At 26.0% G+C, this 25937-nt stretch overlaps 2 protein-coding genes across 3 annotated transcripts in view; both read left to right on the forward strand.

Annotated features, from left to right (window-relative positions):
- LOC100197297 (DAZ-associated protein 2) overlaps window positions 1-6557 on the forward strand; it is a 33551-nt gene extending 26994 nt beyond the window's left edge. For both annotated transcript variants that reach the window (XM_065810475.1, XM_065810476.1), the window contains exons 3-4: window positions 557-637; window positions 6372-6557. In XM_065810475.1, coding sequence (XP_065666547.1) covers window positions 557-637; window positions 6372-6500 — 210 coding nt within the window. In that variant the 3' untranslated portion in view covers window positions 6501-6557. The remainder of the gene's footprint in view (window positions 1-556; window positions 638-6371) is intronic.
- Window positions 6558-7555: 998 nt separating this feature from the next.
- LOC100207804 (late secretory pathway protein AVL9 homolog) lies at window positions 7556-23104 on the forward strand. Its single transcript, XM_065810473.1, has 18 exons — window positions 7556-7704; window positions 7791-7923; window positions 8838-8935; window positions 10042-10113; window positions 12251-12340; window positions 14229-14295; window positions 17128-17168; window positions 17334-17372; window positions 17483-17552; window positions 18977-19035; window positions 19150-19203; window positions 19672-19809; window positions 19912-20035; window positions 20205-20300; window positions 20381-20492; window positions 20820-20873; window positions 20968-21044; window positions 22549-23104. Exons 1-18 carry the CDS (start codon window positions 7630-7632, stop codon window positions 22806-22808), a joined length of 1659 nt encoding a protein of 552 aa, XP_065666545.1. The 5' UTR covers window positions 7556-7629; the 3' UTR covers window positions 22809-23104.
- The last annotated feature ends 2833 nt before the right edge of the window (window positions 23105-25937 follow it).

Genomic DNA, 25937 nt, shown 5'->3' on the forward strand with positions numbered 1-25937 from the left:
AAATTTTTAAATGTTTGCTTCCAATGCTTCCATTTTTTTGAAGCAGTTGGTGCATTATGATCAAAATCAAACCTTGTCAGTTTTTAGATCCTTGACATTTTCCATTAATTTTTTTTTATAGTGTTGATAATGTTTTAATGTTGAATAAATTCATAAAAACCTTTTAAATAAACTCATAAAAATGAAGACCTTTTTTAGAAAGAATTTATTTAACAATGAAGTATATGCATAACAAATAATTAAAAATTAAAAATAAAAACACTAGAAATCGCAACAGTTAATATGAAGACTTTCATTACGATGTGATAACAAAAATATATAACTTATTATTTAAATTATATTATATAATGGTATTTTGATACAAAGAACAAAATAAAGTTTTTTTTGAAATAAAGTTGACATCACTTAGTTGCTTAAAAGTTACTCAGTACGTAATTTTATAATTAAAATTAGTTTTTACATAAATTCATAAAACAATTAAAAGAAAATTATTTTTCTTTAATTCTTATTATTTTTCTTCTCATAATTTTAATATGTATTTTTTATTACCTTATAGCCTATGTACTATCCACAACAACAAAGTGGCGCTTATGATCCTGCAGCTCGATTTGGCAAAGGATCAAGCTATAATATTCCTGTAAGTTTCTTTTAATATGTTGAATGTAGGTCTCATTGAAATCTTATAAAGGTATTAAATGAAAGTATTGAGATCTTGATGAGATTTTTTTGAGATCTTTTAAAATAAGTTGTTCTACCTCAAAAGATAAAATAACAGGGCTCATGGTACTCAGGGAAAACGTTGAAAACCAGGGCAAAGTTTGAAAATTTAGAAAATCAGCGAATATTTGGAAAAGTCACGAATGTTTTCTAAAAATGAAGATTATGTTTTGTTTACTATTTAAATAGTAACTTTTGTTATTATGTTGTTAATTACTCGCTTGTCTTACTTTACCCCACACCTGTCTCACTTTATCCCAATGGTACCGTTCCTCTAAAATCAAAAAAATATATACTTTATTATAACCTGCTGTCAATCAGGTTATAATAAAGTATATATTTTTTTATATATTATATTTTTTTAGGGGATGGAATCAGTACCCAAGATGATGCTTTTGTGTCATTCCATCTGATTTCATCCCCTATGATATTTATTATCAAAATGTATGGTTCAGTACATACATTACTTAATTAAGATATTAAAAGTTTTTTAGAAATATTTTGTCCCACCTCGCCCCACTCTCCCCTACTAATTGAATCAGGAGGAAATCTATGGATAGTTTTCTTACAGATCTGCTGCGTATAAAACAAATTTTTTTAAGAGGTTGAAACTTTATCCTAAATTAATTGTATAATGCAAAAAATCAATCAACCAACAAAAGATGAGTTTTGTTTCAAAAAAATGTTATAAATTTGTTAATTATTGAAAGTTTTTAAATTTTAACTTATTTACTGGATTTTTGCATCTCTTAATTGAAACGCACTACTAATACTTATAGTGTGTCAGCAGTTTTACGAAAAACCATTTTACAGTGTGTCAGCACATATGATATTATCCCTGAATCGCATCTATGAGCAAAAAAAGAAAATTAATAAATACATGTATTTGACACATAGAAGGTATTACCTGACAGCAACAATATTTTATTACAATTTTTACAAAATAAAAATTACCTGACAAAGCTAATTTTGGTGCTCTTAAAAGAAAAGATTTTTTTTTAATTTTTTTTTTTTTTGACCTAAGATCTCTTTCTTCATCTCTGTATATTTCTTTTTTGTTTATAAATAAATATTTTACTTTAAAAAAAAAAAAATTAATTCAAACTAACCATAATATATAAACTAATGTATATACACTCACAGAATGTGGCTTTCTAGCATATATGTATGTATATATATATATATATATATATATATATATATATATATATATATATATATATATATATATATATATATATATATATATATATATATATATATAAATATACACTTTTGCTTGGTCATATTTAATTCCTTTTTTAAAGTTTAAAAACTTAAATTTTTTTTAAAATTGATACATTGCCTTCCCTAACCAAAACCCTCAGTCGATGTAGTAGCACTCCTTGCATGTTCTACCTATTTGTCAGTCGAAGTATGTAAACAGTAAAAAATAAAAAATTAAAAGCATTCAGAATGTTTTATTTTTATTTTTATTTTTTTAAACATTACAGCCTATTGGTTTTTTAAAAAAGATATAATTTGATTAGATAAAAGATATTAGTACCAATATTTAATAATATTCGCACTAAAATCTTTGCAGAAATGGTATTATTTTATTGTAAAGATCAATGTCAATTTGAAATGACTCATTGCAAGAAAATCTTTATACCACCTTTTTGCCAAACTTAAATCTTTTGAATTGTAGAGTCAATGTGCTAAAAATAGAAAGAAGAATAAAAAAAAATAAATAATAAATACTAGGGTGGCTCTTAAAACAACATTTTTGAAAAAAACCTGTTCCTACCCCTTTACTTTGTTCTATATAATACTAAAACACTAGGTTTAAAATTTTTTTGAACAAAAAATTATTTTAGGGGTAGCTCAAGACCCTTAAAAATTTGACTGGTCTAAAATTTTGAAAATAAAAGTTCTTCTAAAGTATGTCAACCTGGTACTCAAAAGAAGCGAAATTATATAAAAACTTCAAAAACAGTAATCACTTTACAAAAAAAGCATGTTTAAAAAAACTATTTTTTTAAAACTTGAAAATAATGACTTTTTTTTTTTTCAGCTTAAAAACAATAGTTTTTATGCATTTATTTAAGAAAAAAGTTATTTTTTTGTGAATTGATTATTATTTTAAAAGTTTTTATATAATTTCGCTTCTTTTGAGTACCAGGTTGACATACTTTAGAAGAACTTTTATTTTCAAAATTTTTGGGACCAGTCAAATTTTTAAAGGGTCTTGAGCTACCCCTAAAATAATTTTTTGTTCAAAAAAATTTTAAACCTAGTGTTTTAGTATTATATAGAACAAAGTAAAGGGGTAGGAACAGGTTTTTTTTAAAAATGTTGTTTTAAGAGCCACCCTAATAAATACATACATATATATATATATATATATATATATATATATATATATATATATATATATATATATATATATATATATATATATAACATTAAGTGGTTTAATATTGATCACGATTGTCATAGGTAGGCAACAGAAATTTGTTTTTGTGTCTGCACATAGAGACCATTTTGCCCTGTTTGTTAAGTATGTTAGTGTCTTTATGAAGTAAGATAACAAATTTTTCATTAAAAAAAAAAAGACAAATTTTTAAAACTAGGTTGTATGGCTTGCTCGACATAATTACTTTCCATTTCATAGATAATACAAAATGACTTTTTTTTAACTTTCATATTTTTTCGGAAAGCTCTGTGTCATGTTTATATTTTTGATGCTAAAAGATTTTAAATGGATTGTGCAATTAACTTTAAAAGAGGTTGTACTTAAGCCAATATATACTTTGTATTTGTACTTAGGTTTATTAGAGCATACTGTTGCTTAGTATATCATGTTACTACATAGACATTTGTTGCTCAATGGGCAGGCAAATTTATTAATGCAATTACAATTTTTTTTTTTACTATATTATTATCATTGTATAAAATGAAGATGGGTAAGAGTTATAATGGCAGATTAGAAAAAAAGGATGTATTGAACAACGTTTGTTAGAAAAGAATAAAGCGATTTAGGTATCAACATGTAGAGAGGTAGCAGCTTTAGGATTAAATAGTAAAGATAGAAGTAAGAAAACTTGAAGAGAGTGCCTTACATATTGTATGAATGAGCTTTAGTTAAAGAAAGAAAATGCTCTGCATTGTTTATATTAGAGAAACAGCATAAATAAGAAAGACTAAAGCCTGATGATGATGATAATAATGATGATTATGATGATAATGATGATGATGATAGAAATGATGATGATAGAAATAATGATGATAGAAATAATGATGATGACGATGATGATGATGATGACGATGATGATGATGATGATGATGATGATGATGATGATGATGATGATGATGATGATGATAAAAATGATGATAATGATAGAAATGATGATCATGATAGAAATGATGATCATGTTGATCATAATGATGTTTATATATGCATATATTTACAAAATATTACACAAGTTTTTAACAAAAAAAACATACTTAAGGTTGTATAAATGTTTATGCAGCACCGGTCATAAACCCGGCCACAGCTATATTTTATCAAACCCGGCCCCGGTCAAATTTCAACCCCGATCGCTTACTTTTAGTTGGTACATGAGTGTACAATTGTGTCCAGATTTTTTAAATTCATTATTGTAAGCAAGAACATTTCTTAAAAATATATTCACTTGTTGGTGTGGCAGGTGTGGCAGTCTTAACTCAATGGATCACGGCAGACTTTTTATAATGTTGGATGTTTGGAATGTAATTAAGGGTATTATCCAATTTACTGTAAGGTTGGAATGAATTGTCAGAAAGATTTAGGGTTGCATCAAAATAATTTGTGATTTTCAGATTGCAATTTATAGAAATGAGAAGGTGATGAATTTTAAAAATTTGTACCAAGTTTAAAATTTATATATATATATATATATATATATATATATATATATATATATATATATATATATGTGTGTGTATATATATATATATATATATATATATATATATATATATATATATATATATATATATATATATATATATATATATATATATATATTTAAATTTAACCAAGGTCTTTACCAATAATAATAAGGTCTTTTACCAATAAAACATTTGATCTAAAAACGCTATATACCAAAAGTCTTGAATTTAGAATGATTATTAGATCCCTCACAAAACATTGGAAGTTCAAGTAACAGATTCTACAAGTGTTGTGTAACATTTTTTTCCCACTAACTATAATTGACCAAATTTTGTGTTTCTTAATGATTAATAATTAAATTGTGTGAACCCCACAAGAAACAATAACAAGTAGTGAATAAAAATGTTGAACAACATTTGCACATTGTTCTAACTTCCAATGTTTTGTGCAGGGATTATCTTTTTCCGGATATTTCCGGAATTCCGGATATTTCTATACATTTTTATTTTTTCTGGATATCCAAATAGATTTCTGGAAATAGAAGTTAAAATTATTTTTTTTTGTCATCAAATAATTAAAACAGTAAAAGTATCGTTCATCAATTACTTTATGCTATATTTTACTTAGGTAAGGCATTATTTGTACAAATAATTTTTTCTTATTTGTACGCGTTTATTTATTATTACTGGGATTCCCAACTGCCGAGACAAATTGGAGTAATTGCTCAGCTTTACGTGAATAAAAATTTTAGCAAATTCCCTAAAAATTTTATTTACATAAAGCTGAGCAGTTACTCGAAAAAACGCTGAGTAAAAGCAATGCTTATTTTTATTCACCAGACTATTAAAAAATGTATGTAAATCAATTTATTTATTGAGGTATTAATAAAAAAGCATTTATTGTTTTGCCATTATACTTCCAGTTGAGAGGTTAATATAAACTTAATATTTTTTGTTGTAAAATATCTGGTTTGAATAATAAATGTACTTACTGCAGAGTTTTTTAAACGATTTCCAAACAATTTCACTATTTGATTTGGGTTTTCCCCTTGAAAAAACTTACCTTCAAGGAAAAGAAATGGCATTAAAAATTATTTATTAAAAAGTTTTTTGCTAATGTGTTGATAAATATTTTTTTTTGGAATGTTTAATTAATATAAAGCTTATTTTTTAAGGATTATTTAAATCGTAAAAAAAAAGTATGTAAACACTAAGCACTTAGAGATCACTTTAATTATTTTGACTATTTCACCTAAAAATTTAGTTTAATTTAATTTATAAACTCTATTTAAGTAAGCATTAAAATGCTTTTCTTTTTTATAGAAGAATACCTGCCAAAAATTTACTTTTTAAGGACATATTCTTATATACACCAAGGATAGGATATTCTTATATACACCAAAAGCATTTTTATTCCCGTATTTTTCCGGAAATGTTTTCAAAATATTTTTCCGGATAACATTAGAAAAATTTTTTCCAGGTATTTTTAATATGACTAGGATAATCTATGTTTGTGGGGAATCTGAAAATCATCCTAAAAAGATTTTTGGTATTGATAGTTTTTAGATCAAATCTTATCACTGGTAAAAACCCAGCTTAAAATTTCAAAAAAAGGTTTAAAGTGGATTACCCTAATGTGTATATATATATCCAGTTTCATGTAAAATATGTATCTAAACTAAATTTTACAATTTTTTTAAAGTTAATTTTTATTTAGTTTAATTTTATTTCGTTTTTATTAGCCACCTCCACCTGGCGTTGCACCAAATGCTGCTCAGATGGCAGCTGCTCAAGGGCAGAATGTTACAATGCATCAGCAATCAGCTGATTGGGTGAGTGGTCCACCTGGAGGTGGATCTACCTTTTGGTAAATTAAAAAATACACTTTGTATGTGTTTTAAGAGAAACATTTGCACCTGTAAAATAAAGCATGTTTTTTTCTCAAGTTTAAACGTTTTTAAAACTAATTTGAATCATTAAAATTATGCATTAAAAATGTCTGACATAAACTGATTTTTATAAAATTTATCATAATTTTTGTTTATCATTTATTTTGAATTTATCATCTTTTTTTGAGTAAAACTTTTTTCCTTGATTCCTTTTAATACTTTGATTTAGTTTATATTCTTTTTTGAGGTTTTATTATGTGTGTGTGTGTGTATATATATATATATATATATATATATATATATATATATATATATATATATATATATATATATATATATATATATATATATATATATATATATGGTATAGCTGTTTTTGTTGGAATGACACCTATGTTTATACACTAAACCATTAGGCTATACTGTATATAGATTTATTTTTTTATTTGTTTATCAATTTTATGGATTACATGTTTTGCATAAAATAAATATATACTTTTATGAAATTTCTGATAAGAATATGCATATAAATGCTGTATGTATAATTGGGTACCATATCTTATTTTAAAGTTGTCCTGTAAATAATTTTTTATTTTCATGTATAATGTTTATAAAATCATAAATATTTTCAGAATTGTTCTTAATAAATTTTCGGAAATATTTCTTTTTCTTTTTTGAGTTTAATATATTTAATAAAGAGTTTGAATTGATATTAAGATTTTAAGGTTACACTTATGGTTATACATATAAATATGGGAGTGTTATAGATGAGATTTTTGTATCAGTTTTTACACATTCTCATTAATTTTTGTTTTTATTAAGTATAAATATTTTATTACTCTCAACATCTTTATTTTTTTAAAATGTTTTAACAACTATAAAATGTATATTATTTTCTATTTTAACGAGGTTTTAGAACTTTTCTATTTTAACTAGGTTTTAGAACTTTTCAATGACTATATTTGAGGTTTTATTTAAATCTTTATTTTAACTATATTTGAAAGGCTGCTTGAGGATATTTATTTGAAATGTTGCTTGATGATATTTAATTTATGATGACACTATTTACTAATATTATTTAAATATTATTTTATTAGTATAAGTTTTTTAAATGTCACAAGGAGATAATGATGCTGTCATCGCTCATATTCTTGTGGTTGGATTTCATCATCAAAAAGGAACACAGGTTTAGTTCAATTTTTTATTTTATTTTCAATGTTGTTTTTTAAAGTTAGTTGTTTTCTAAACTTTTTCTTCACTTTGTTATATTAGATCGAATTTTGCTACCCAATGATAAATGACCCACTATTGGATAACAAAGATGGTTCTGAAATAAATCTCCCTAAAGCATGGCAAGCGCTGCCTTACCTTGCAATGCCAGATGGAGCACATAATTTTGAAGATGGTAAGACTCTTACAGTGGCTAAAGTTTTAATTGTAACAACTTTAACTCTGTTTTTATTTTCTGACTAAATATACATTGTTAATATATGCATTTTTCTGACTAAATATGCATTGTTAATATATGCATGTTTCTGACTGAATATGCATTGTTAATAAAGTTATCATTTTTTATTAACAAATTGTTGTTACAAAAAAAAAAAAATACAAATGCGTTCAAAAATGTGTAACTTAAATGTTTATTAAAAGCTTGATAAAACATTGACATGCAAGTATTTATAAAATATACAATTATGACTTAGTTTGGAAATAATAAAGTATTTGATAACATTTTACATCAAAAATTAATATAATAAGTAAATGTTGAGTTGAACATTTAGTTTTTTTATTAGATGGGCTAGTACAAAATGTGAAAGTTGTTATGTGGTTTGAAATAACTTGAAATAAAATCTAATTTAGTAAAACATTCATAATTTTATAGTTTAAATATTCTCCACAAAAAAAAAAATTATTTTCAAAGTTTTTTTTTCTTGGTTATTTTGATTTTGCTAGTAAAAAAATTAATATAAGTATGACAGTTTTCTGATTTTGTTTATCCTGCCACAACCAAAAATTGCATGTAGTATTCTGCTACAACCAAAAATTGTCAATTTATTTTGTTTCAATTAATTTTATCTGTCAATTGATGCACTAATTTCTTATTACTATTTATAAAATGTAAATATATTTTTATGAAGTGAAGGAATTTTTTTTTATAAAAATTCTCAGGAATTAATTTATATAAGTTTATAATATAAAAATTAAATTATTATATATATATATATATATATATATATATATATATAATATATATATATATATATATATATATATATATGTATATATTGTTTGTGATGGTGTAATTTTTTTTGATTTTAGACTGTTCTTTTTTCAATCTACCAGCATTAACAAAAGGCTCAAAACTATCAACAGAAACAGTCTTTGGAGTCTCTTGTTTCAGACAAATTGATAGCAAGGTTTTTATTTATTAATATTAAAAAGTAGCTGTTGATGTTTAAATGATAATTCTTGTAACTGTAAAAAAATGTACATTTCAAATACTTTGTTACATTGTTAATATAGTAAAAGTAATAGTATGTAGTAATTAAATGTAATGTAGTATTAAATGTAACTTTTGAGTAATGCAGTATTAAATGTAACTTTTGAGTAATGCAGTATTAAACATATTAAATATTAATGCAGTATTAAATGTAACTGTAGAAATTTACAGTATTAGTTATTCAACACCAAATGACTTTGTTAGGGATACTGTTTGTTTTTTGTCACTTTCAAATCAATTTGTCAGAGGCATATCTTTTTAAATGTTCAAATTACATAGTTTTTGTCATTATCAGTTCTTTATTTTATTTTTCAAAAATTAAGTTGGTTTATAATATCCAAATACAAATTGATTTTAAGTTTTCACATTTTAGTTAAAATATTTTATTACTTTATTTTCGATAATTTTATAATGATCAATCTGCTTGAAATCAAAGTAATGTAAACAGGAAAAAACTCCTCTTAGGGTGGTCCTTATTTAAAGTCTATTTCATAAAATGAAATTTTACTTATGTTTAACATCAGTTCAAATCATGAAAAAATTTGAGGAATCTTTACAAACTTTTAGCAGTTATTACCACACGGCTATAATATTATTTTAAAATGTTAGAAAGATTGAAAGCATATAAGTTTAAAAAAATCGTTAATATTTAAAAATCATAAATAGGTTTAAAAAACAGTGCTTATGTTCCATTACTTTTGATAAAAAAAGATATACAGTTAAAAAATTTGTAGAGTATTTAGCAATTTTCAGTGGCAATTTTGCAATGAAGTACTTTTTGAAATTTGCTCGAGGAACTTGTTGTATTTGGGTTCTTTGATGAGCCCTCTCTGTTTATGCAAAACACCAAATAGTCTTAGATAATACAAAACTTAACACAAAACTTGTATCAAACATTCAAAATTACATACTTGAATAAACAAATGGTATTAAATTATTGGATAAAATTTTTTTTTTTTTAACACTAACAAACCACCCTGCACAATTATTCAAATTTGATAATAGTGTTAAGTTTTATTTTAGAAGCTGAAAAATAAAGATGAAAATATAACAAGAACATCTGTTCAAAAAAGTGTTTGTATTCTTATGAAAATGGTAACATGCTTTGTTTTTATAGTAAAGTCTTTTTTATATAGAATATACATACATATATTCAATATATGTATGTGTATTCAAAAAATAAATGTAAAGTTAAGTAACATATATATATATATATATATATATATATATATATATATATATATATATATATATATATATATATATATATATATATATATATATATATATATATGTATGTATATATATATGTATATATATATATGTATATATATGTGTGTATATATATATATATATATATATATATATATATATATATATATATATATATATATATATATATATATATATATATATATATATATATGTATGTATGTATATGTATATATATACATATACATTAGGGCCCTGCGAATCCGAAATTTTAATTTCGAATCGAATCTCGAATCGAATCTAATGAAATGGCAAATTTCGAATCGAATCTCGAATCTGAATCTCGATTTAAAAACAAATAAAAACCCCTCCAGAAGAAGATGTGCTTTTCACATGTATTTATTTAAATTACATCATAATCAATTGGTAGGCCAGTCTAAGAAAACTACTAAGAAAACAACTAAGAAAAAACTCCTTGTTTGCTCTTGCCCAGATTAGTTTTTCACTATTGGCAGATGTGAGTGACAGTCTTTTATTGCAAAGAACTTAAAAACCGACTGAGTTAACTTGTTCGCTAGCACAATTGGATGATTGAATTGACAAATAATCTCTAGCAGTCTTTCCTAGCAAAGGCATCATTTCTTCATGCGCTTTCCAAAAGTCCAGTGGTGAGACTGTTGAACCAAGTGAAAACACTGCAAACTGCCCAAGTTCTTTGGTTAATTTATCAGCATTTTCTTCTTCAATAACATGGTTTTTTTCTTTCAGAATTTTACCATTTGACAGAACTCTTTGAACTTTTTTCAAGGAAGAACTTTTTTCAAGGAAGACTTCCCAGCAAGAGGTTGATTAGCTTGAACTTGAACAGAAATTTGTTCTGTTTTTTTCACTGCTTTTGTCTGTGCACATGCAGCTTCTAAGTGACCTCGAATTGCGGTCTGTGCAATGTCAATTTCAGTTTGATCCAATGAGAAATGTGAGTCCAGGTATGCGGTTGTAACATAAATTGCATTTGTCAGATCAAACTGTTCAGTCAACTCAGTAAGTAAAGCATCTTTCAACTTTTTATAGTGAACGGCCTTGTACGCATTTAGCTCATTTAAGTCTTTTATGCAAGGTAAAACTAAGCTTCCCACTGTCATATCGACAGAAAAAGTAGTTGTTGCTTTAGCTATCAATTCTAGAATTGGTAAACATTCTTTTAAGATAACAATATCTTTTTCATTTAAAAGTGGAGGTAAAGGAAAAGCACATCTTCTTCTTGCAGCACATTTAGCTAAAGCCATAGAAACAGCAACACCATTCTTATTTGTCTAACCAAGTAGTTTCACTATACTGCTAAACCTCGTCTTACAGTCATCTGGAGGGGTTTTTATTTTTAATCCTTATGATTTTTGAACTTTGTTTAATGCGGCCACACCAACACTTGAACTATAAAAAAACGGCAGATTTTTTTGGTAGCCTTTATCACTAATGTCAGACCAGGTTGAGATTCCTGTGAGTATTCAAGACATGTTGTAGTGTTGAAGTGTAATCACAAGAAAATTAAACTGATTTAAGGCTTTCCAGTGATCAAAGGTGATCTTATGTTTTCCAATTTTCTCTGTGGTAATTATTCTTTCTTGTTTAATTAAGGCATCTTCATACAATTCATTCATTCAAATTGTTGTAAGGATCCGATTTGAAAGGATTCGAATTAAAAAAGATTCGAAATCGAATCTCGAATCCTATATAGATTCGCGAATCTGATTCGAATTTAAAAAGATTCGCAGGGCCCTAATATATATATATGTATATATATATATATATATATATATATATATATATATATATATATATATATATATATATATATATATATGTATATATATATATATATATATATATATATATATATATATATATATATATATATATATATATGTATATATATATATATATATATATATATATATATATATATATATATATATATATATATATATATATGTTACTTAACTTTACATTCTTTTTTACAAAGCCATTGTACACCTTTATTTTATCCAAACTGGAGCTAGTAACACATGCTTACTTTAATGAACTTGACTTTTCTCAAACACAAATATTAAAGGTAAGTATTTTGAGGTAGTGTTTTTTAATTTTTTTTTTAACTTTATGATCTTTTCTAGATTCTTGCATATTTATATTTATAAAAATTTGACAATTGCTTAGATTTAAAATACATAATAAGTTGTTTTTTTTTTAGTTTTTGTTTTATTTGCAACACAATACTAATTTATTTAAGTTGTTGCTTTTTTTTTTTTTCTAGTTGTTGCATTTATTCAACATATTTATATGAGCTGATAGTTCTAATTTTAAATTTCTAATTATTTTTAAATTCATTAGTCAACATTTTTTACCAATTCACAGTAGTTGGTAAGGGATTTTTTTATGATTTATCAATTCACAATCTCTAGTGGGAGACAAGAAGATTTTCTTTTCTTCTTTGTCTTGTGTTTTAGTAAAAAAGTGGTATTTAAAAATAATAAAATGTAAGGAGTCATTTTTTTCAGTTTTTATAAATTGTTTAAAAAATTTTTAATTTGAAGAAATTTATTGTACAAATTAAATTACAGTTTTTTATGAGGCCTTTTTTTATCTTCATTTGCTTTTTTAATCAAAAATTGATGTAGTTTGTCAACTTTTTTTTTCAAATTTTTATAGAAAGAAATATTTATTTTAGATATTTAATATATCAATAAAATAAAATAAAATAATATCATTTTAAAAATGAATCACTATTCACAATCCGTCATCACTATCCACCACCAGCCATCACAATTAGCCCATCATTTGTAAACAACAAGTTTCTTTTTTGTGTGTCCAATTAACAAATGGTGCAGAGTGATGAAGTTTTCATTAAATAAATCAATTAATACGAAAAATGATTTATTTTATTTTTTATATAATTGTTTTGTATAATTTTGTACAATTTTTTTTTCAACCAGAGTTATTCATAAAAATAAATTCTTTAACCAGAGTTTTTCAAAAGTTTTATGTTATGCAAATGGAATAAATGTTATACATAAATACTGTACTTAGTACTGCCAATATACTTCAAAAAAAAAGCTTAGAAGTTTTTATATTTGATATTAAGTATTTTAATAACATGCCGCGTCCTAATATTGTTTAGTTATTTTTATTATTATTATTATATTTAGTATAATAAGTTATATTTATATTATTATTATATTTATTATAATAAGTAACATAATAAAAATTTTATCTAAAAAATTTTATTAGTAAATTTCAAATAAAAGAATGACTACGATCTTTCAATTTTCAATAAAATCTGAGAAGACAAGTTCACCATCTCTCACCTCATCACTATCGACAACACTTCAATATCTCACCTCATCACTATTGACAACACTGCCATCTAAAAAATATGGATAGAAAAAGGTGGCTCTCTTACATCTCTTGCCTCATTGCTACATAATCTTCTACACTTTAATAAACTACTTAAAATAAATTGCTACTTGTAGTAATACTAATGCTACTGCATTATTATACTAACTTATCATATGCTATAATTGTTTTTGTATAAAAAACATTACATAACTAATTCTTGTTCGATTTTGTTTTAGTTTAATTTTGAGTACATTTTTATTAGCTTTTTTTAACACCTTTATTTATTTACTTTTTGTGCACTTCTCTATTTACCTCCGTTACCACCCTTTGATTGCATTATCGCAATTTAATATGTTTATTGAATAGTCTCAAACATGCTTTGAACGTGTTTTTAGTCCCAAATTTGTCATGTTTTGATGTTGAGCTTTTAAATATTGATTTCCTTTGTGATTTTTTTTTGTTGGGCAATTTTTTGGTGCATTTTTGTTATAGTTAAAAACTATCTATAGCTACTGTGCTTTATTCCATATTTTAAGCTTTTTTTATAATTTAAATTTTTGTTTCAGATATAGTTTTAAAGTTTGCAAATCTTATGTTGTTTTTTTTAGGATTGCTTTGATAACTTATGTAAACAAATACCATCTGTAAAGCTTGATGACTCCATTTACATGATGGGTATGTTTATTCTCAAGATCTACTTCTTAATTAAATAGAGCATATACACAGTTTTAAAATGTATTAAAATATAATATATTTATCTTGTTTTTAATTATTTAAATCTTTTTTTGAGCACAGGCACTTGTAAATATCTTCCTGACATAAAATGAAGTCTGTTGAAAAAAACACATGCATTTTATTTAGTCAATATTTTTTGTATACCTTTTCATACAAAAAATAAAAAATGTTTTTAAGTCTTCAAATAGCCTTCAGGGTTTAAAGAAGTGGAAAAATTCTAAAACAATTTTATGATTCTTATTTCTACATAGGGAATTTCTTTATTGGACAATATAGAAAACATACTTGTACTCTATTGGATAATATAGGGAATTTACTTGTACTCTATTGGATATTTACAAAAATATGTTTCCAAGAACTTATATTTTGGCTCATTTGATTAAGTTTTTCAATTTTAATTTTGAATTGTATTTTATTTGTAAAATTTTTGTTGTAAGTTATCCATACAATTGAAGTTTTTAAATTCGGCTTTTCTTGAAAATTTTTTTTAAAAAAAAGAACTTTTAACAATACTTTTTTTAAAAAAAAATTTTGAATTACTTATTAATATTGAAGTAATTATATGTGTTGATCATGACCTTAAAAATGATTCTGAATTGATACTCTTTACCTATAGTGAAAGCAACTTACCTAGAAAAGAGAAAACTCTGTTATTCCCAATTTAAGTGTGAGTGAAGGTTGGTAGAGCTTATAAACCTTGGAGGGATCCTACCCTAGTAGACTGAGCTTATAAAGGTATATTAGTGGTAGTATTACAATAAAAATTTTGATCAAGATATAAAGTATATAAAACTGGGAAGGGAATCAGATCATAAAAAATTGCTGTTCTATGTCATAGTTAAATAAAAAATGGCATAATGGCTACATGTCCTAACTACACAAGTGGGAAAATATGAACATTTATAAAACTTTAAAAAAAAGTGTTTTTATAAAATCTCCTCTTTAATCTAGATGAAAATTAAAATGATTTTTTTAAATGTCCTCTTTAATCTAGACAGTTTTTCAAATAAAGTTTGAAAAACTGTCTAGATTAAAGAGGACATTTAAAAAAAAGTCTTTTATACCTATATTTTACCTGCTCAAACCTTCAGTTGATGTATGTACTGAAGCCTTCTGTTAACAGCTATTTCAGCAAGAAATCTTTTTTTCAATCACTATTCATAGAATAAAAAAGTTATGATGATGTTAGAGATTAGGAGTTTATTTTTCATTTAAAGTTCAATAGAAAGGCTCCATTATGTGTGGTTTTAGCTAATGGAGGATCCATTGTGTGTGGTTTTAGCTAATGGAGAATCCATTATGTGTGGTTTTAGCTAATGACAAACATAAAAGATCGCTGTTGCTCATGCAACTATTGCTTTAATTTTTCTCTAAAAGTCATGATTTCAAATTTTTTTCTTTGCTTTAAGGAATGCCTGCCCAAACCAAAACCCTTAATCAATGTATTTGCGCTCCATAGTCTCTATCCCTATATCAGTCGATGCATGTACACTCACTGTTATTATCTCTATATTAGTTGATATATGTAAATAATAAATAGCAATTTTACATTTAATAAACAACTATAATAGTTAAAAAGCATAATTCCAAGTACTAAACATAAATTTCCAAACAGAGGGATCCATCCTGTTTACAGCTGTCATATAATGGAGCATTACCACAAGGTTAAACATCCAATGAGGAAATTTAAGTAGTTTCAAAATTTAAATAACTAAAACTTTTAAAATCAACCAATCATATTTGCTGTTGTGACTTTAAATAAACCAATAAGACTTTACTACTGTGACTTTAAGATGAAAAGTTAAAGTGGCGGTACTGTTTGGCTAATAAAATAATGAAAATTTTATTTAAAATAAGTGTAAGGGAAATTAAGGGTCATAGGTTTAGGTCAGGGAAATTAAGGGTCATAGGTTTATAACATTAAAAAAACCTGAATCCTAATATTAAGATAACATGCTTCTTGAAATTTGAATGGTAAAAATCAAATTACAAAAATTACTAAATCAGAAATAATTTTAACATTGAACTTTTTAACATGAAAGACTGGTATTACATTATTAACATCTTATATAATATCCACACAAAAAAAGTGTAAATGGCACTTTTTTTATTTTTTTGACAAAATAATATCATATCAAGTTTTTTTTCTAAAAATGCCTTAGATCAGTAGTTTAATGTCACATACTTTCTTAAACGAAATCAAGACTATTTTAACTCTGATTATTTTTTGATAAAAATACAATAATTAATTTTTTGTTTTTAACATTTGTTAAAATTTTGATAATATTGTTTTTGAATTTCTTGTATTGATTGTTTTCAAAACTTATGTTTCCTTTTTGTAAAATTTTATCAAACTTTTGTTTTTGGTTATTTTGGTATTTATCTCAAAAATATGAAATATATATATATAGAAAAAGGAAATTAAAAAATATGCACACTTGAATTGTATTCCTTATTACTTTTTGAGATTTTTTTTAGATTTTTACCTTGTGTATGTACCAGGCACATTTTTAATATAATGAAATATAATTAGGAACACATGTTTTGATGTGTTTTTAAGTTGAAATAAATTAAGTTATTTTGAAATAAATTAAAGTTATTTTGAAATAAAGTGGCATTAATTAATGAAAAATGAAATTAAACTTTTAATAAATAACCAATGGTATAGAATGTTAGCCTAGTTCATAACTTTTTTTAGATTTCTATTTTTTATACCTTTATCATGGGTATATGGAGGTGTGAAGACTTATTGTTATTTTCCCCCATTTTAAGGGCTCACTTTGCAAGATGTTGTGATGAACTTTAGACAAAAGGTTGTTTTTTTTGTTTTGTTTTGTTTTTTGTTGTTTTTTTTTCTTTGGGCTTTCTTATTGCAATTTCTTTAACTATCATTGTTTTAAACCTTTCTTAAAAAAAGAAAAAAAATGGTGGGAAACAAGTTTACTTTTGATATTTATGTGTATAAAGTTTTTTTTTAGTTGTTGATCTTGCTAAAACTTCTTTTACTTGAGAAAAAGGTTTAATTTATTAAGTTTGTTTATTATAAAGTGTTTACATTTTTTTTTTACATTTTACTATGCCTAAAGTAATTTTTTTTTTTTTATAATGGTTTTTTCTTTTTTATTAGATTGTTTTTTGGGGGACACCTGTGAAAAGTGTATGCAAATTTGTTTTGTCAATTGTTACTTTGTTTCCAGGTACAAATTTTTTCTAAAATTATTGTTAATTATTTTTTCAAATTTTTCAAATAATTGTTTTAAGAGTTTTTTATTTAAATATTTTTAGCTTATTTTAATAAAAATTTTAAAATTGTTTATTATATCGGACCACTACATTTAGAAAAATTTTTTATTTCTCAAAACCTACTAGGGAACTAATACAAGCTTTCAAATTTATGAATGCTGGTTGTTAATATATCATCTATAATCAATTTCTTTTTTAAGTCTTTAAAATAATTAACTTTTTATTATACTTTATTTCCTCATTAAATTTATCAATTATATATATATATATATATATATGTTTATATATATACATATATATATATATATATATATATATATATATATATATATATATATATATATATATATGTATATATATATATATGCTATTATACTTAAAACATTTCTAAATATATTAGTTAACATTTAAACTTTTTTGTTTTTTTAATACAAAATTTTTATGTTCAAATCAAGTCTAAAGCATTAATCCTAATTTTTCTGCTTTTTTAATTAAAGGATGAGTGATTTTATCTCAAATTAAAAAAATTTGAATTTGAAAACAAATTAATAGATGATTTTCTATTGATGTTTTTTTTTCAATTTTTGTTTATCTCAGGTTATCTTCCACAACTGAAACCATATAGAAAATCCATCGCAAAGTTAGCATCTGCTAAGGTTGCCTCTTTTAATTGTGCTTGCCATTTCTTTACTCATTCTTTAACTATAAATCTCTTATTCATCTCTATATGGAATACTGTTGTCATATTTGGGCTGGTTTCTTTGATACCCATTCTCTTCTAGACAAGGCTCAAAAATATATTGTAAATGTAGTTGGACCTGCTCTATTTACCAGGCTTGAGCCTCAAACTTGTTGCCAAAGAGAAAGAGATACTGCCTTACCACGATGTCCCACTGTCCCACAGCATCTCTTTCTCTTTTCTACAAATACAATCATGGTTGCAGATCCAACAAGCTATCATCTCTTGTCTCTGTGTTGAAAATACCACATCACAGCCATGAATAACTAATTGAATTGACATAAACTACGTCACTACAGCTGATTGAATTGACAACAATATCTACATTTTGTAGTTATTAAAAATTCAAGTTGAAAAAAAACACAATACTCATAACATTTTTCAGATCAGGTTGTTTTCTCTGAATGGGATTTCTAAACTCCAATAAATTTTGCTTTAAAAAACGTTGATTTTCTTACTAATGACTTTAAAATAAAAAAACTATAACATCTATTTTGCAGTTATTAATTTAATGTTTCACTTCTTTTTAGCTCAGTAATTTTTTCCAAGTTACATAAAAAATTACGGAGTTTCAAATCACTAGTAGCAAACTTATAATTTAGTAACAAACTTATAATCTGGTATAAACATTTCTACTAGGTTTACTTCAAAAAGGATTAACACATGCCTGTTGTGCTGAAAATATATATATTAAAAAAGTGAGTTTTATTTTCATTTATATTCAAATAAGTTATTTTGTTTTTTTAAATGAAGAAATGTTTGTTGGATATTTTAAAGATTTAGAATTTAGTACAATGAAGGTTTAATTTTAGGGAACACAAACACCTCATGATATATATGGGTTACCATTAGGTTTGTTCGAAGAGGTATTTAAGTATTTTTCTTTGTATCTATTATTAATATTTTTTTTAGCACTGTATATTTAGTGACATGTTTGTCCTAGTCATGACATTAAACTGATTCTATATTGGGGCAGGTGAGGTTCCCAATCCATGGTGTATGTAATTTATCAAAGGGATTGAATACTCTATATAAAACCCCTAATTAATTGTCAGTTAGGCTTGTAGATCTTGAATGATAATTCTTCTAGTATTTTTTTTTTAATTTTCCTATCACAATAAAAATACTCAGTTCTCATCTGCAAAACAGCTTAATGCCAAGAAGGACATCCAGTTATAAAAAATCAGGTAGGGCCAGGAAGGGCATCCAGTTATAAAAAAGTTTTCTACCTTTACATTATGTCATACTTAAAGAAATGGCATTATGGAAAACCATTTAAAGTTATGACAAATAATTAGTTCTAGTTTCTTGAATTATTCTTTCCCAATTTTTAGGGTGTTTTATTTCATCCATACATATCACTGCATAATATGACACTACTCAGAAAACCAAAAGTACATAGCTTTGTCATTGGTTGTAGTAATGTGTTATTTAAGCAACAGATGCACTGTCCTTGGGATGTTTTGGTTGATGTATGTGTTTTATTACTTTTTTTTTTTAAAGAAATATTTTTCAGTGCGACAAATATTTTATTAGTTTGTATTGTAATAGTTTTGAATATTATAAAATTTAAGCTTGAGACATTTACCCTACATATTGGTGATGAAAACCTAGAGAATTCACTTAATCTATCTACGGAAGACTTGAGGTTTTGTGAATATATAATAAACGTTGTAGAGAGTTCAATACAGACAATGGGTACTTAATTTTAAAGATTTAAATGCAGTTTTTAAATTTTTTTATTTGTTATAAATAATTTTTCTTTGTTATATTATCTCTTGTTATAAATATTTTCTTTGTTATAATTTTTTTTTTTGTTAGGATTTTTTTTCCTATTAGTTCTTTATTTTTTTGATTTGTTCTTTAGGTTGGGAAGGTAGTGATGACTGGATCAGGTTACAGTTCAAAGCATATTTACTGTGTCTAATGTCAACTGTTGAGAGTAGTATAGGTGATGCAGGAGGTATTCTCTTTCCATTTTTTGATTTTTTCTTTTAACATTTAAACCAAAAGTAAAACAGACTTTTTGTTTGAAATTTACAGTGAGTGAACTGCACAGTTTCAATGGAGCTTTCTGTGAAGCATGGTTATGTACTAACAATTTCAAAAAGTGGCATAATTCTGAACATCCTGGAATGGAACATTTCCACAAAGGGTATGTTTATTATTTTTAAAAACTCCATCAAAAATGAACTATATTAAAAAAGTTTTTTTTTTAATGTTTTTTACAAGAGTAAGCTTGATTCTGTATACTAAAAAAAATGTTTATTTTGTCATTATTATTATCATTATTATTTTATTATTAGGCATTATTATTATTACTTTTACTTTTATTATGCATATTTATAATTGTTGATTTATTTTTACTATTATTTATTATTGTTTATGATTTATTTATTAGTTGGTACCTGATTAAAATACAAGTATTTACCTTTTTTCTGAGCATGGTAGTACTGTTATAAAACCTTTTTATATATTTTAGTCATCCTTTTCAAGGAGATATTACTGTATCTGATTTACAAAGAAGATTTAACCAGTAATCATTTTTTTATTATCAATGAATACAACAATCTTTTTTAATGTTTGAATTATAGTCAATTGTTTGTGTAATAATTGTTGTTTGTTACTAGTTTTGCAGAAACTTTTGCAAGTGAAGAAACTCGTAAGAAAATTGCTCAAGCTATACTCAAAACTCAAAATGCTGTAGGTGAGTATTTAAATCGATGTACTGGGTGACCCAGTAACTGCGTAACATTTTAAAGACAAAATTTAAAATTTCGTAAAAAAAATTATTTTTAAACAAAAAAAATTACTGCAACTATCACTAGAGCTGTTTTATTCAATGTGACCTCCATAAGCTTCATAACCTTGTTGAAGTTGACCTTGGAATGACCAGTAGGCATCGATGATGCTAATAGCTGGAATACTCTTGCATGCTCTGGAGATAGATTGGTGTAAAGCCTTGATATTGTTATGGTGCATCTTACATACATGCTTCTCAACACCCGTTTACATAAAATAGTTCAAATGGTTCAAATCTGGACATAAAAGGGGTTACATTGAATTATCCATAATTGCGCTATTGCATAAGAGATGTACTGTTGATATTTTTTAGATTAATGTGCCGGTGCACGATCCTGCTAAAATACATAATTACCTTCTGCGTATGTTTTCATTATCCAGGAAACAACTTTTGTCTGTAAAAGCCTCAAGTATTCTTCATAGTCAATTTTTTGGCCTTTCGGAACAAACACTAAAAGGTCACCTCTTTCCATCACCTCCAATGACATCCAGGATCATCACAGAGGCTGGGTGTTTTGTTTTAAAGGCAAATTTGATGTGGTCTGGAATATATCTTCAACTTTATCAGATACTTTGTATTTCGCCTGTTGCTTTGTCAACTGTGAATAATTTTTATCAGAAAAAAGTGTGACAAATCCTCATTGTGATTTTCGCTTTTTGCATCGTTCTTTTCTGAGTTCTTTTTGATTTTTGGTTATTAATTGTTTTGTCATCGCAGTCCTCAACTTCAGATTACGGTTTTTCATTACCCTTTGGATTGCAGAAATCGACACCTAGTTTTGGCTTGGGTGCAGATAGATTAAATCGGCTCTCCCTTGACTTTTTCTTTGACTAATTGATAAATATTTTTTGTTCTTTTTGTTAGTACCGGAGTGTTAAATCGTCTTACATCTCCAGACTCATTAAAAAGTTTTTTACACAAAAAGTAGCATTTCTTGAGCACTTCAGCACTGAAATTATTTCCTCCATTTTATGAGTTATGACATAAAAAAGATTGCACCGCAACTGTTTGTTAATCTAGAACGTTATAGAAACAGAAGCAATATTGCACGTTTATTTTTATAAATCATTTATTATTACAAAGTTATACAAAAATGAATTTTAAATCTTTTATTTATTATTATAATATAGTATTTTATTTATTTATATTTCATATTAACATTAAATGCAATTAAATTTGAGCTAATGAGTAACATGGAATAGTGTTGTCATGTGCGACGATATAGCCAAGGAGTGTTTTATATTATTAAGATAGCATCATTGGATGTGTTTTAAATCAAAACTTTTGACTTGTACTTAAGAGTTTGGTTTTTATTTTATTAGAAGTTAATAACTTCTAATAAGATAAAACCAAACTCTTAAATACAAGTCAAAAGTTAAATTTAATTAAAATTATCTTTGAAATCCAGGTGGAGCACTTATATCAGCAAAAAATGCATTTTCTACGGCTAAAGATTGGATGAATAGTATGATGCACGAAATTGAGACAGAAGTACGCAAGCATAGCGAAAGCCGGACCGTAAGCACGACTCAGATCGATTGGACCACGTCTAAAATGGTTATCACCGACCGTGACAGAAGGGGAGAAAGCGTCACAACAATAGGTGATCTTATTGAGAGGAAGGATAGTTCTCATGAATGTGATACCGATAACGAGAGCAAGATTTAGTGACTTAATATATGTATATATAATGGTATTGATGCCATATTTGTTTGTTTTAATTCAGCATTTTTTTAAAGCAGGAAATTATGATCAAACGTAAGCTAAGAAACACTTGTATTAAAATTGACAATATTTAATAAACATTTGGACAATATTTAATAAACATTTGGAGCAACGAATATTTCCAATAAACATTTTAGTCAAAATTTTGGAAGAAAAAAGTTGTATTTATAACGTTTCAATATAAACATCAAAGTTTGACGTTAAATCTGAAAGATAAAGGTTTTAAATATAATGTTAAAGGTTTGCATTGTTAATATTCATAATAAGCTTCTATAAGAAGATATATAATAATATATCTTTTATAAGAAGATGTATGATATCTTCTTATAAAATCTTACACTAATAGAGTGCTCAATGTTCTTAAAAACAGAGCTATAATAAATTAGTAAAAACACTTATCTAAATTTCTTCTTCAGTCTGTTTTGCCTTTAGTAGGTTCAAGAAGCTATCTACTATGCTTGCCTACTTTCTGATGAAACGGACTGTCCGAAACGGACTGTAGAAGAAATTTAGAGAAGTGTTTTTACTAATTTATTTTATATATATATATATATATATATATATATATATATATATATATATATATATATATATATATATACATACATATATATATATATACATATACATATACATATGTGATAGTTTAAAAATTATATTAAAAGTATAATTTATGCTAATTATAGTTTTAGCGTTAACACTTAATCAGGATAAAATAGGTTTGTTTATTGTGTAATTTTTTTTTTAATAAAATTAAAATCACATTAAAAATTATGTCAATTTAGCGAAATAGTTTTGTGTAAGTGAATTAAAGTTTTGTATTAATGAAAAGAGTCACACGCATGTGCGCGTGCTTTATATATCAAACTTGAAAACACGTTTTGCTCAACAACAGGTTCGTCCAATCATGGAAGTATAAAACAGATGGAAGTTCATCGAGACGCAAACATCAGAGCAATTTCAAGTCGTCTCGGGAATATGCTTGTAACCGACAATTAAAAAAAATCATTATCTTTATTCATCACTACTTATCTTTAAATTTTTTTTTTTTATCCTAAGTTGTATTGTATTCGAGGGGAAACAAAAAAAATGTAGCGCTTATTATTTAAAAGTATTTAATATTACTTTACTGAGATTGTTATATATATTTTTTTATATTATGGATTATTTTTTGTTTAATATGTAAATGATACAACGGGGTTGGATGATAAGACTTTTGTCTTCTGCCTGCTCCCGTCACATCTTAACTCAAAAAAAAAATTATTGTAAATAATTTATTATGAAGATATATATATACAGTATTGGACAAAATATTTGCAACCAACATCGAACAATGCTAAAAAGTGCTCCTAATTTTACATGTCTTAAAAACGAAACGAACTATACTATCACAGCAAACAGTTCAGGAGTCTGGAGTCATAGCATGCCATGATATGAGCAATCAGCTGACAGGTGACAGCACACAGGCAGAACTTCGTTGGCAAGTGCCATTTTGCAGCGGACAAAACAAGTGCAACTTTTTTGGTTTGTTTCATTTTCTTAAGTCTGGTCCGTGTCAAGTCACGGAAGTTTTTTAATAATTAAAGGAAGTATCCAGAAATTTCCAGAAGTTTCCAAAAGCATGCAGAAGTTTCCAGAAGAAGCATCCAGAAACATTCAGAAGCATCGAAAAGAAGCATCTAGAATCTTCCAGAACAGCTTCACACAGGTTCATTTTACTATATAAGAGACATGTAAATCGACATGTAATTCAGTCAGTATATGGAAGTCAATCAGTCAGTATTATGTAGGCAGCAGATAACAAAGGTGGAAGACCGCGTTCCACCACTTCTAGAGAGGATTCTATGATCGTCAAATCCGTCAAGAAGCATCCCTGGATATCATCAGTTGAGATACAAAAGCAATTAGAGTTGCCTGTATCGGACCGAACAATCAGACAACGTGCTGTTGAAGCCGAATTGTTTTCTCGACGCCCTGCAAAGAAACCGCTGATTTCACTAAAAAACCAGAAGAAAAGACTCCTGTTTGCTACATCTCATATTGACTGGAATGTGCTGAAATAGAGAACTGCCCTGTTCAGTGATGAATCGAAGTTCAACATCATTGGGAGCGATGGAATTTGTCGTGAACGTCGACCGGCCGGAAAACGCCTCGACTTACGTTACTGCCATAAGACCGTGAAGCATGGTGGAGGCAATGTAATGGTCTGGGGGTGTTTTTCTGCTAACGCTCTTGGTCCAATACATCGAAATGATGGAATAATGGACCGTTTTGTGTATAAAAATATCCTGAAAAATGTTATGTTACCTCATGCTGAATGGAATATGCCAATGAAATGGGTTTTTCAGCAAGACAACGATCCGAAGCACACTGCAAAAGTAGTCAAGCAGTGGTTTCAAGACAACCACCTATCGGTGATGGATTGGCCGCCTCAATCTCCGGATCTCAACCCTATCGAGAACCTGTGGGAGATCGTCAACCGCAGAATTAATCGTGAAGGTGTTCGTAATAAAGATCAACTATTTGAACAAATCCAAAAGGCCTGGGCAGCGATTCCACAAAGTTTCATTGATCACCTGATCGAATCTATGCCTCGAAGATGCAAGGCTGTGATCAACAACAAAGGATTCGCCACAAAATATTGATGGCGAAATACAGCTTGGTCAACATTTTGTGGAGTTGCACTTGTTTTGTCCAGAAGGAAATCAACTTTTTTTAATACTTTTGATTAATTTATTAATTTTCGTGTACAAATAATGAACTTTGTGATGAATAAAACTTGAAAAACTTTTTCTGTAAACAGTTACATAGTTATTTCTCTAAATTGAAAAAATGCAGCACTTTTATATAAAGAAACTAAATTAGCGTTATTTGGTTGCACTCGTTTTGTCCGATACTGTATATATATATATATATATATATATATATATATATATATATATATATATATATATATATATATATATATATATATATATATATATATATATACATACATATATATATATATATATATATATATATATATACGTATATTCTTCTTTTTTTGAACTGTTTTCGAATCTATTGATA

This window comes from Hydra vulgaris, chromosome 11 (assembly GCF_038396675.1).
Source record: "Hydra vulgaris chromosome 11, alternate assembly HydraT2T_AEP".
Taxonomy (NCBI): Eukaryota; Metazoa; Cnidaria; class Hydrozoa; order Anthoathecata; family Hydridae; genus Hydra; species Hydra vulgaris.